Source organism: Cyprinodon variegatus, unplaced genomic scaffold, assembly GCF_000732505.1.
Source record: "Cyprinodon variegatus isolate N-32 unplaced genomic scaffold, C_variegatus-1.0 Scaffold168, whole genome shotgun sequence".
NCBI lineage: Eukaryota > Metazoa > Chordata > Actinopteri > Cyprinodontiformes > Cyprinodontidae > Cyprinodon > Cyprinodon variegatus.
In genome coordinates, this window is record NW_015150621.1 from 1 (window position 1) to 12,923 (window position 12,923).

Here is a 12,923-nt window from a genome sequence, read left to right on the forward strand (position 1 = left end):
CCAGCGAGGCCTGGGTCACCTCTGCTCTCATCAACCAGCCTGGGGTGAGATATAAGTTAGTAGCTGGCATTTAACTTATTTAATGAAGATATGGTTTAGTTTGATCAAAGGGGTCAAACAGGATAACAGATAGAAAGTTCTGTTGAAAGGTTGGAAATATTTGTTATCTTACATGCATGTGGAAAATATAAACCCAGATTAGCCTGCAGGATAAAGCCAATAGATTATCCTAAAAAGAGGCCAACAGACTTTTACAGCCTTTAATCAACTTTTATATCAAAATATTATGGCCTTTTTTTAATGCAAATACTTTTCAAGAAAGCTTTAAATCATGACTGGTTGCTTTTTTTTTATTATTTACACAGAAGCTATTGAATTTTTCAAAGGAAAATGAAAAATAGAAGGTGTTGATCCTACTCTATGAAACATAGTCTGAGAATAGAACATCTAGAGTAATTCCTGCAGGCGTAACTTCCTGAATTGAAGAGAAGATGAAGTAAAAAGCAGGGGTATCAGAGAGCATCTGTTCTGTGCATTGATGGTTTAAGGTTTATTCCAAGGTGTGGAGCACACAAAAAAATAAATAAATAATGTTTTGAAAGTCTTAATGATAATGCTATAAATGTTGTGGGGAGAAATAAAACTGAGGCCCACCCTAGAATTAAAAAACAATACATTTATACTCCCAAACCAAAGGACATCCGTTTCAGGTCAATTCTTGTAGACACATGCAGGACAGAAATAGGTAACTACTTGCATCCTACATAGATATTATCACGGGCAATAATTTTTTTAAATATCAACAATGGTGGTGCAGGGATTAATTGCACCACCCATGTATGTGGTCTCACCATCTCACCATCAGTTCGGGGGTCCTTGGCCTAGAAAATGTTGAAGACCCCTGGGTTAGATACTGATTAAAACTCTCAAGCCCACATCAGAAGTTAGGAACTGCCCTTTAATTTGTTTGTTTTGTTTTTTTAAACAAGGTGAACTCAGTCATGTCCGGTACCCTCGGCTTTGGGGTGAAAAAGGCAGACATTCCGGGTCTTCAGCGCCATCTGTTGGATCTGGATCCTTATGCAGATGCCCTAACAGAGGAATTCTGGGAGACGGTGTGTTTAAATTAAAGTTGATGCAAGAAACTTAAAAACAGGCCATGTGACATATCATTTTTTATGTTAATTACATGTTCTAGCTATTTAACTGCACACTGGACTATAGCAAAGCCCTGAAAAAAGCCAAAGCGAGAGCCAAGGAGGTGAACGGCACACTGGCCAGAACAGTGAAGGGGTTACCAGATGGTCTGTGCACTGGCAGTGAGAATGTGGCTCAGCTCAATAATACCTACTCTGACGTCTCTCAGTTAAGAATCACTTACAGGTCAGTAACCACAGCGCAAGCGACCATTAAAGGACTCACCGATGCTTGTAATGTCCTCACTCCACCTTTTTCCCCTCTTTAACTAATTCTGCTACTGTGTTCATACTAAGATTTTTACACAACCTTTGTTGGGTGACCTACGAATAAGATATTTTACAGTTGATAAATAATGGATTCTGTTAATTTAAAATTTGTATTGGATAGAAAATACATTAAGGAATAAAAATGTTTTCCACAGTGTTTACAAAGCAGTGTATGCTGTGGCCAACGCCTTACACAACCTGGAACACTGCGAAGAAGGAAAAGGCCCATTTGTTGGAGGGACCTGTGCCAACATCACAAATTTTGAGCCCTGGCAGGTAGGCATATATAGATATTACAGATCTCACTATACTATGTGGTATTAATTGTCCTCATAACTCACCACTTTGTCTTCCACAGCTGATGTATTATGTGAAAAACGTGCGTTACACAATGCCTAATACGGGAGAGGTGATCTACTTTGAGGACGGTGACATAGAGGGCTTCTATGACATCATTAACTGGCAAGTGAACGGTAATGGAGAGATATCTTATGTCACGGTGGGACACTACAACGGATCAGCCTCTCCAGAGGAGAGGATGCACATAAGCAATGACTCCATTGTTTGGAACAATGAGGAACTGGAGGTCAGTCGGTTATATAACGGTTAGTACAGCAATTAAAGTTAAGCCATATTTTTGTTGTGTTACGGAAACTAAAGTTGTCTCCTATGTGTGCCCAAGCCTCCTCGGTCAGTGTGCAGTGAGGACTGTCAGCCTGGCACGAGAAAGGGGATTCGGCAGGGGGAGCCCGTCTGTTGCTTTGACTGCATCCCATGTGCAGATGGAGAAATCAGTAACACCACAAGTCAGTGTGCACCTTTCCAATTATTGTTAACATTTTTAGGTTTCTGAAAATAATATATATGAATAAATACACCTTAACTCATATTGGTTAAATCCCCTTTAGCTTTTAAGGTGTTTCTGGCCTAGTACTGGGTTGCTATTTACCCACTCCTCTAGTCACAAGTGGAGTTTTTTTTTTACATTGGTTGGTCTCCTCTCAAAGCATTACTATAGTATTTTTTTTCCCAGGTTTTTGTTGTCACTACACTGTCACAGGTACAGAGCAACAAAATTAACTCTCTGCATTTAACCCATCCCCTTGGGGAACAGTGGCCATTGTGTGGCGCCCAGAGAGCAGTGTGGGGTTAAGAGTCTTTTGGTTCACTAAGGGACCCAGTGTGGCAGTCTGTGGGAGTGGGGCTTGAACTCAGAACCTTTGCATTCCAAGCGCTATGCTCTAACCACTAGGCCGCCACTGCCCAAAAAAACATTATCACTCTCCCTCATCAATGTGATGTCTTGTAGTCAACGTATTCCTGATAACCAATATCCTTTATTTTGATGACTGCTACACCACAACTTGAATCACATTTTTTTTATTTCAACTGATAATCTTACAATCTGTCATTATTTACAAGTTACTCCAAAATACTTTCCCTTCTTGTATAAATAAAATTTTACTGTTAAAGATCTTAAATTACATTTTTTGCTAATTTTATTACATATTTCTATTACAATTTCTCATTAATTTCTCCAGTATAATCCAAATCAGTCAGTGAGGAGGCATAGAGTTTGGAATCCTGAGGTTCTGAGTTTGAGCCCCACTCCCACAGACTGCCAATCTGGCTCTCCGAGCAAGACTCTTAACCCCACACTGCTCCGCACAATGGCAGCCCACTGCTCCCCAAGGGGATGGGTTAAATGCAGAGGTACATTTCTCCAATGTGAGATTAATAAAATTCAATTATTAGCAGCTGTCTTGCTAAAGTGGTAAGTCGTCCGTCCTGCCTGGGTTTGTATCCCAGCTGGAGGGGGGGAGAATAGCTGCCAGTGTGGGTCCTAAGGCGAAACCCTTCACACTAATGCCTGCTTTGGCAACAAATTCATTTTGTTGCTCTGTACTTGTGACAGTGTAATGACAATAAAACACTGGAAACCAGTGCTGTCAAACAAACAGAAATTTGTACACTTAAAACAGCATACTTTGTTAAATATGGTAAACTTATATGGATTTTAAAAATGAGACTAAAAAAACAGTCCATTAAATATGTGGAAACCTTTGACATACCTTTACCCATAAACATTTAAAATCCCCAAATTGTAGGCTGCTCATAATGGGTGTGTGTTAAATTTTAACTAATATTATCAACAGACATTTGTGCTTTGTTACAGTTGTTTTATGTTTCTTTTTATGCCCTTAAAACCTTTAATACTTCCTCATTTAGTTCCTATAAACACGTTCAGCTGCTCTACTAGAATTTTATCAAGCGGAGTCATTTTTATATATGTTTGCCTGATAAATCTCCTCTTTTTTGTGAAATAAAAGTATTTTCTTGTGTTCATTCTGCCATTTTCTTTTGGAAGTGGAAATTAATTATTCTAATGTGCTTAATGTGCTGCTGCCTGCTTACCTCTGTAATTCTCTAAATGTCTTGTTCTTTCTTTGACAGATGCCCGTGAATGCATCCTGTGTACTGGAGACGACTGGTCCAATGACGCCCATGATGCCTGTGTGCCTAAAATCATTGAGTTCCTTGCTTTTGGAGAACCGCTTGGAATTACCTTGATAGTGATCTCTGCATTTGGAGCTTTAATAACCATAGCTGTTGGGGTGAGAGTCATATTGCAGAGAAAACCAAAACATCTATGGTTAAAATGTTTACATTTATTGTACGAAATGGGCATGAATGAAGAGTTTGAAAACAATAGTATTTTTCCTCATTCTAACCATATATTAGATGGTAAGGAAAATGTTTTGCAATTTTATATCTGGATTATACTCTGGTGAGCCTATATTTGAGAGAGAACATTTTTCAGGGAATTTTTTTGTACTTTCTTCAGATTTTGAAGTATATTCATATAGAATTTGGGAAACAGTTTTAAAATTCATAAATAGTGCTGAATATACAATAGTTTGTTGGAATTTACTAATTTCTCTTAACAGAACCAGAGTAACTGATTCGGTTTAAACACCATCTTGCAAATTGTGACTAATTTAGCGGCATGCTAAGGTTCATTAACCCTTTATCACAAGCTTTAAATATTTAACTGATGTCTTAAGATTTTTTTCTTTGAATTTCTCCACACCATTTTCACTCCTTGTGATACCATCTGTATTATGCAGTGCACTAGTACTTCTATGCAAAACAGAAAACCCAAGATGATGCCTATATTTCGCAATTATCATGGTGTTTTCACTGAGCCTTTTGCATTTATGCTGGGCTCAATGCTTAAATCTTTACAGTATAGAACTCCTTGCTGAACAGTAAAACGGTTGGACATTTCCATTTTGTTTGTATTTCCATTTTATTGTTTGAACAGATGCATGTAGCACCTCAGCCATCTAGAAATTATAACCAAGGATGAGCCATAGTTGTTGAGGTCCACCATTCTCTTCCTGAGTTGTTTTATTTTTCTGTGATGTCACACAAGTAAGCTGAGCATTTGAAGATTTGCCTACAAGTAAATGTTATTGTGAAGAACCTATTAGAAGTTCAATTATGTCACCTTCATCTGGGCTTACTTGGATTTTATAGATACCTAGTAATCTTAGTATATGTGAATCTCTGAGTTTGCAGGGGGAAAAAAAGAAAATCCTCTGAAAATATTTTCTCTGTGTAATTTAGTCAAAAAATAATTTAAGGAATACTAAACAAATGAAGTTTAATCTGATTCAGTATCAGCCAGTGAGGAAGCAAATCATCTTTTAATATACAGTTCCTGCAAAAACTTTAACCCTAAAATTTCTTCTACAAGGTGGTGTTTTTGATGTACCTTGGAACCCCTCTGGTGAAGGCCAACGATCCCCTGTTGAGTTTCCTGCTACTCTTATCTCTGGTGGTAACCTTCCTTTGCTCCATCGTCTTCCTCGGAGAGCCTCAAAACTGGAGCTGCATGACCAGCCAAGTAGCTTTAGCTCTCGGCTTTGCTCTGTGCCTTTCCTGCATTATGGGTTAGTAAACAGCATAGATTTATTATTTATCTTCTGATATGCATGGTGCCTTGATCTTTTTTTTTCCTCCAGGTAAGGCAGCCTTGTTAATGCTAAGAGCTCGAGCTCTGAAAAAAGCCAGGGCCAAAGCCAAGGCAGCTGCCAAAGCTGCAAAAGCTGCAGCTGAAGCAGCAGCAAGCAGCGGCAGTCCTGATGTGATAGTAAACAGCTCCATCAACAATGACGCAGGTGCTTTGGATAAACCTGAGGTTGACGCTCTCACCTTTGGTCACCAGAGGGCAATGGCTGCTGTGGCAACATTAATACAGGTGAGCAACATTAAGAAAATAACAAAGATAAAACATAAACAGTCACATGAGATCAAAACAAGTGTAGAAAACTAAATACAAAAGGGAATATGATAAACAACTCTGATATCTGAGCAGATCAAAAACCCAAAGAAACAATCCTCCCTCTATCTAGGCTGTAGCATGCACGCTTTGGCTCATCATCCTCCCTCCACACCCCGTGAAGAACACCGCTGCTCAGAATATAAAGATCATTCTTGAGTGTGACGAAGGCTCTGTCATCTTCATCTGCTGCATCTTTGCGTATGACATCCTGCTGGCTCTGCTGGCTTTCATTTTTGCCTTTACTGCCCGCAAACTGGAAGACCACTTCAGGTATGTATCTTAGAAAAAGATTTATGTTTTGAGGTTATAAATTAAGTCCTTTATACCCCTTTGAACCTTTCTACAATTTCTGATGTTACAACTAGATCCTCCAATGCATTTTAACTGGATAACACATTAAAGATCAAGAAAAAAGTAAAGTTTAAAGAGTATGGCATGCATTTGCATGGCCATCGTCCTTTTGGATAGAAACTAGTCCAACCAGATGCCTAAGAGGTTTATGTTCTGAAGCTCAAGAGGCAAAGCGTATAGTTTAAATTATGATCAATAGTCTAAGTCAGGGGTCTACAACCTGTGGCTCCAGAGCAGCATGTGGCTCTTTGGACCCTCTATAACGGCTCTCAACAATGGGGAAAAATTATATGAAGAACTAAATAATATACTTTGTTAACAAATATGCTTTATAAGCTAAATATTTTTAGACATATTTTCTTATTATATTATCTTTTTTTTCACATCTCATGATATCCTGTTTTAGAAACTCCTTGCTTCATTTTTATGAGTTGTTTTATGTTTCAACTTTTTTTTTTTTTTTAAGCTAAAGATACAAATGAACTGTTGGTTTATTTGGCAACAGATTTCTTTAAGTAGATATTTAACATAAATATTGGGTTGGGTTTTATTAAAAAGTGATGTTATATTTTGCAGCTCTAAATAGATTCCCAAATACATAACAGATTTGTTGTCAGTGTATGAACCTGCCAGACCGCTCAGGTCTTCTAGTTCCAGCCTACTCTGTCCACCCAGAACTAGAACCAAACATGGAGAAGCAGCATTTAGTTCCCATGTTTCACTGATCTGAAACAAACTCCCACAAGACTGGAAAGTGCTGAAAGCCTTTTTAACTTTTTTAAGTCAAAGTTAAAAACCCATTGGTTTTGTTTAGAACTGCCTTTGACTGTTGAATTTAAACGGTTAACTGAGGTATTATTAGTTTAAGGTTGCGGGCCAGGTGTTTTAAATGTTTTACTACCTGCTTTTATAGCGTTTTTAACTTCTTTTTTTGCTTTTATTTTTCTTGGATTTTATTGTTTAATACATGTAAAGCACTTTGAATCATCCTTGTACTAAATTAACTAACTAAATAAACTTGCTTGCCTTAAATGACTTTTACTTAGTTTTAATCAGGGGCAAAATCACTCTTTGGACATGAAAGTTTGCAGACCCCTGATCTAAGTGACGAACAGCATTTTTCAGTGAATCATCCAAAAATAGTGGGGCATAACTGCAAACCTAATGAGACATGACTGAATACCTAAAACTAAAACACAGAGTGAGGAGATTTATTAATTAATTAAAAAAATAAAGGTCAAGAGGTCCATTCAAGGTCTGGAGGAGTTGCAGAGTTCCACAGCTGAGAATCTGTGAGAGCTAAAATTTCTATAGAACCCTTGAAATCTGGCCTTTATGCAAGGTTTGCAAGAAATAAGTGGTTGCAGTGTCATGCTTTTATAAGGATTTTTCTTTGTTGGGGAATACATTTTGGGACTGAATAAAAACATGTTAAAGGCTGCAAAGGACATCTAACCATCGTTACAATTTTTCCCATTAATGCATCTTTGTGTATAATTATGATCTTTAAAGAAGCTATTCATCAAATCTCACATCAGGAACGTTTTGCAAAGTTTGTAGAGACACAACCTAAAACATCTTCAGGTGTAAATACAGCATAGAGTTCTACAAATGATTGACCCAGAGGAGAAGAACAACACTAAATGCAGTTTTTGCTTGAATTTTATTTAACATTTTTGAAAGGCATGTAAGATTTCCTCTGGATTTACTTACACTTTGTGTTTGTTGATACCTTCATGAACTACATGGTGGTTTGTTGTTATGAGACACTATAATGAAACATTCAATGAGGGTTGCCCTTCCTGTTCCTCTCTTTAGTTGTTATGCATGTTTTTATTGATTTTATTTTTCAGCGAAGCCAAGTGTATGACCTTTGGCATGCTGGTCTTCTTCATCGTCTGGATTTCCTTTGTCCCGGCTTACCTCAGCACACGAGGAAAGTTTATGGTTGCCGTCCAGATTTTTGCCATTCTAGCTTCCAGCTTTGGCCTGCTCAGCTGCATCTTCCTTCCCAAGTGCTACGTTCTTCTGGTCAAACCTGAACGCAACAAAGAGGAGCTGATGAAGCCCAGGCCCAAACCCAAAGACAGCTCCTTCACTGGAACGTCGGCGTCTCTTGCTACAGCTGGAACTGAAATCAATGCATCATTTGCATCCACGGCTATCGATGATCAGCCGGGAAACTAAAATAATCAGGAAGAAAGTTCTAAGAATAATAAATAATAAATGTGTCTTCCTATTCTAGATATATTTGTTTTAAATTTGCTGAAAGTTTCTAAAATATCTATTTTAAACGAAATAATGTCTTTCTCCTGTCCTAAAACTTTAGCTCTTTCAATACAATTTATTTAAAGATGTATCTTTTCTTTCAAATTTACTTTTTAGTGCAAAACTATTCTAAATTAGAACTAGATGCTTTTATATTGTATCATTTGGAGAAGATATTTTCACTAAGATGTTTCTTTTATATTTATTAACTTCTGTATGTTTTACAGTCTATTATATATACATATATATGTATGTCATAATTGTGTTGTCATAATTGTATTCATAATCATTTTAATATGTGATTTTCTCATCTATCTTTCATCTAAAGCAATACATTTTGTTTTCCTGTCCTTTATTCTGAACCCAACTATATGTAGAAGTGAGTGATTCTGTTATTTAAGACAGAATATGGTGTTTTGATTTTAGCAGATTTATAGATTAAAGTTTAAACTGAATAAACTTCTCAAGAAAAAAAAGAAGGAAAATGTATTTTGTTAAGGGGGATAGCTACAAATTTAACTCCTCCCAGCGAGTAAGTGATGCACTCATGCTAAAACACCCTATTTCCATTTTTTTATTATTTGCAGTTGTTTGCAGGGTCTGCGAATGCTATTGCTTTGGCAAACATTTACTTTACCCAACTAGGAGGAAAAATGCAACCTCTGCATGGTTACTGAGTCCCTTTGCTTTTTTATGGAAGCACCAAGATTTAAAAGCTTGACCGATGTTAACCTTTATTGTGCTTCTTTTTGGTCCACTTAAATTTGAGAAATGTTACACTTAGCAGAACACTGTTAAGAAGCTACTAGGATCTGACAACACCTGAGCTCACTGATCCTGTGGGTGCAGAATCTTTTAGAGTTGGCGTTGACATAGCCCAGTTGACAATGCACAAGAAAAGGTCTCAACAATCCAGGAGAACAAGTGGTGTCTATTTTATTTGCATGTGACTTGGAATGTGTGCAGGTGGATGGAACTCCATGCTGCTTAAATACATAGGGGGTTCCACTAGAGATGGCTCTGGTGCGAGCTAACAGAATTGACCAAGACTTCTGGACAGGTTTCAAAATGTCTTCAAAAAAGCTGAGAGAAGTCGGGTTGCATTCCAATTAAAGCCTCTTTGTGATTATTGTTTTTTTTTTTTTTTTTTTTACATCATTACTGTTTCGATAAAAACTTGTAGTTGAACTTTAATAATGGATTCTTAAGCAGTTTAAAAATCAAATATTGTTCAACTAAAACTATGTCTAAGAGGACAGAAAGACTTGATGTCAGACCTTTTTAGAGGCTCCACAGGACCAAGATTCATTAGGATTTTTTGAGAAAGCTCCAAACATTTTTTTACTATAGGGCCGTTAACCAGCCAACATAGCACTCAACCTAAATTTCTCTTCTTGTCTGTCTTTTAGCCTAGTGTTGTCTTCTCCAGCTTAGTTTATCTGAGCCACCAGAAGCTCATTGGCTAATTACCCCCTGACATTGTTTTCTCTATTAAAGAGATATTTGCATCAATCTTGGTCTGACTTCTTTGCAGAGGTGTCAAGTAACAAAGTACAAATACTTCATTTCTGTACTAAAGTAGGCTTTTTAGGTATTCATACTTTACTCCATTACTTATTTTTCTTCCTACTTCTGACTTCTACTCATTACATTTTCACACATGTATCTGTACTTTCTATTCGTTACATTTTTAAAACAAACGTTACTCGTTACTCTTGGCTTCGGTTTAATTTTTATAAATATTTATTTCACGTCATGTGCGCCATCCAATGCAGATCATTGGCGCCATCCGCATCTAGTGAAAACTAGTGTAATTGGATCAGTCATGTAATACAAACACTTACTGGTTAGCTATTTGTCAGATTTGTGCCCACGCCAAAGGAAATCATCAGAAGCAAGCAGGTTTTCTTCAAACTGCAAACGTCTATGCCATGCTACAATGTCTGATTCAGAAAAAGAGGTTGAAATGTCTGAAAGGTCGGACACAGGCGAGAGCGTATCGGGAGACGGAGGCCAACACAACCTCCCTCATTTCGAAATAGCCGAAAAATTGAGCTTTTAATTTTTTTAAAGGTTACTTTATACTTTTATACTTTAAGTAGTTTTTAAAGCACATACTTTTTCGCTTTTACTTGAGTAAAGAGGTCAAGTTGACACTTCAACCTTTACCGGAGTTTTTTAAAACTGCAGTATCTATACTTCTACTTAAGTAACAAATGTTTGTACTTTTGACACCACTGCTTATTTGCCCTGGAAGGTGCGAATAATATTATCTCCACACGATCATAAGAGCAACCAGCATAATAAGGGGAAGTGGTTTAAAGCTGGACTGGTTCCTCTGGGTTAAGGGTCATTCTTTTCCCCTAAGTTGAGAAACTTGAGTATATTGCAGTCCTGTTCACAAGTACTGGTAGAATAGAGCAAAATATGGTTAGACAGACAGCAAACATCTGATAATGCTGGCTTCTGTGCAAACCCCATGGATTAAAGTGCAAGATAAATGCAGAAAGAGCTGAAGGGACTATCTATCTGTTCTGACCTTGGATTAACAATTTAGCATCCCCAGAATAAACATAAAAAGCGATGCCTGTGTTTCACTGCTGAACTCAAAAATGTGACCTTGGATACTGGGAAGATGGTGGATGGATGGAACCATAAATGTAAAACAAAATACACTGCGAGTTAAACGTGTGCAAATGTTTATGTAAAATTCCACAAGAAAATGAGTTTGTAAAGTATTCTGTCCAGCAGAGGGAGCCAGAGGCACCTGAATTGTTTGGTGATATGTATTTTTGTGTGTAAGTGTGGTGGAAAACTTTAGGGAAGGTGGTTGCATGACTGTGTTTTTTACCACTTTATTGAAATTTATAATTGTTTAATTTTAGGAGTCCAAATAATGAATGAGAAAGAGATCTATTTTTTTTCCAGTTTATGTTAGCTGTTGCACATATGGTCAGTTTTCTCTCAGGAACACGTGGCTTTGCAGCAATCTGCCATGAAGCTGTATCCAGTCAAAGCTGCCTGTGTGGACAATAATAAATTCTCCCGGTGACAGAGGGGTGAAGGAATGTGTTTATAATTGAATGTCAGCTGACCGGAGCGGACAGGAACACTTGAGCTAAATTGAGACAAAATGTGCACACATGCATCTCTGCATGTCCATTTTACTTTGCATTTGTCTGAGTTAGTGTTTGCATAACAGAGTTATTTTGAGTTTACAGACTTCTTTTAATCGTTTGTCAAGTCCAAATACTTTGTTCAGTTCATACGGAAGGTGTTTAAACATTTCACTTCAATAAAACATTTGAATACAATTTCTAGTAAAACTCAAAATAGAATTAAGGCTTTGCATAAAGATCATTATGTCCAATTAAAGTCACATATGTGGTGCAGTGGGGAGGGCTGCTGCCTTGCAGCAAGAAGGTTATGGGTTCAATTCTTATCACAGGGTCTTTCTGCATGGACTTTGCATGTTCTCCTTGAGCATGCGTGGGTTCTCTCCAGGTACTCCGGTCTCAGTCCAAAAACAAGACTGCGATGGGCTGGTGACCTGTCCAGGGTGTACCCCTCCTCTTGACTGGAGATAGGCACAAGCAACCCTCGTGACTCTACTTGGGATACGAATGACAAAAAATGGATGGATGGGTTAAAATCTGATTGCTGAAGCAAAGGAAAATGTACCCTGGAAAATAAATAATCTTTCTAGAGTTGTTACTCATAAAGTAGTTATAAAATGTTTTTGCTCTCTTACAGACTGTTTATGTATTTGCTTTTTTGACACCTTACCTGAATAAGTATAACAGGCAATTATATTATTTGATAAAAAAAAAAGAAAGCTATCCAAATCACCTGGAATCTTATGTGGAGAAATAATTGCAGCATTGGGATTTATGTCCAAACTTTAACTACACTGTTATAGATCTGAATGTTTATTTGATTTTGGCTTTTCAGAGGTGACCGTACTGTTATGCCTTGGTATTGTTTACTTTCAATATTAATAAATCAGGTTTGAACTTAAAATCATAAACAAGGTTTCCTAGTAAAACTGCCAGGTCCTGAAACAGCAAATCAGCTTCTGACCATCTCATAAACATTTATTTTTCAATTTTTCAAAACAATAAGTCAGTTTTATGCTTAAACCAAAACAAAATGACATCGTTATAAATAAGGGAGCAATTAATATGGATTTCTAAGAAATGGTAGCTGTACAGCATCAGGTGGATGCCATTTTAAAATGTTCTCTGTCAACTTTCCAGATATAATGTATACTGCTTAATTATGTTGGACTGAAGCAGAAGATTTTATTGCTGTAGGTCTGTAGTGAACTTAGTGGTATTGTGCAACAGAAATGAAATAATGTTTATTGTTCCTCTAGATAGTTTTACATTGATGAGCAGTTTAAGGTTTTTAATGGGCTGAACATGTGGAGTTCCTCTGTTCTATCTCAAACTCACAAAAATAAAACATACTATTTTTTTTATATGAATGTT

At 37.1% G+C, this 12,923-nt stretch overlaps 1 protein-coding gene and 1 long non-coding RNA gene across 2 annotated transcripts; both read left to right on the forward strand.

The window, feature by feature from the left end:
• The first annotated feature begins 3 nt into the window (after nt 1-3).
• Nucleotides 4-1,233, forward strand: LOC107086956. The gene is made up of 3 exons (XR_001481327.1): nt 4-44; nt 990-1,115; nt 1,199-1,233. It is a non-coding gene; the product is annotated as an uncharacterized LOC107086956 (long non-coding RNA).
• LOC107086953 (vomeronasal type-2 receptor 1-like) lies at nt 1,002-8,597 on the forward strand. Its single transcript, XM_015378258.1, has 10 exons — nt 1,002-1,115; nt 1,199-1,383; nt 1,622-1,742; nt 1,825-2,052; nt 2,149-2,272; nt 3,921-4,081; nt 5,227-5,422; nt 5,495-5,730; nt 5,885-6,084; nt 8,019-8,597. The coding sequence occupies exons 1-10, from the start codon at nt 1,002-1,004 to the stop codon at nt 8,350-8,352; spliced, it is 1,899 nt and encodes a 632-aa protein (XP_015233744.1). The 3' UTR covers nt 8,353-8,597.
• Nucleotides 8,598-12,923: the final 4,326 nt, after the last annotated feature.

Bases quoted from the DNA above. Each gene is read 5' to 3' on its own strand.
- LOC107086953 (XM_015378258.1), top strand. From the start codon at position 1,002: ATGTCCGGTACCCTCGGCTTTGGGGTGAAAAAGGCAGACATTCCGGGT. The intron at 1,116-1,198 runs GTGTGTTTAAAT...TACATGTTCTAG, and splicing joins CAGAGGAATTCTGGGAGACG to CTATTTAACTGCACACTGGA. The intron at 2,273-3,920 runs GTCAGTGTGCAC...TTTCTTTGACAG, and splicing joins AGAAATCAGTAACACCACAA to ATGCCCGTGAATGCATCCTG.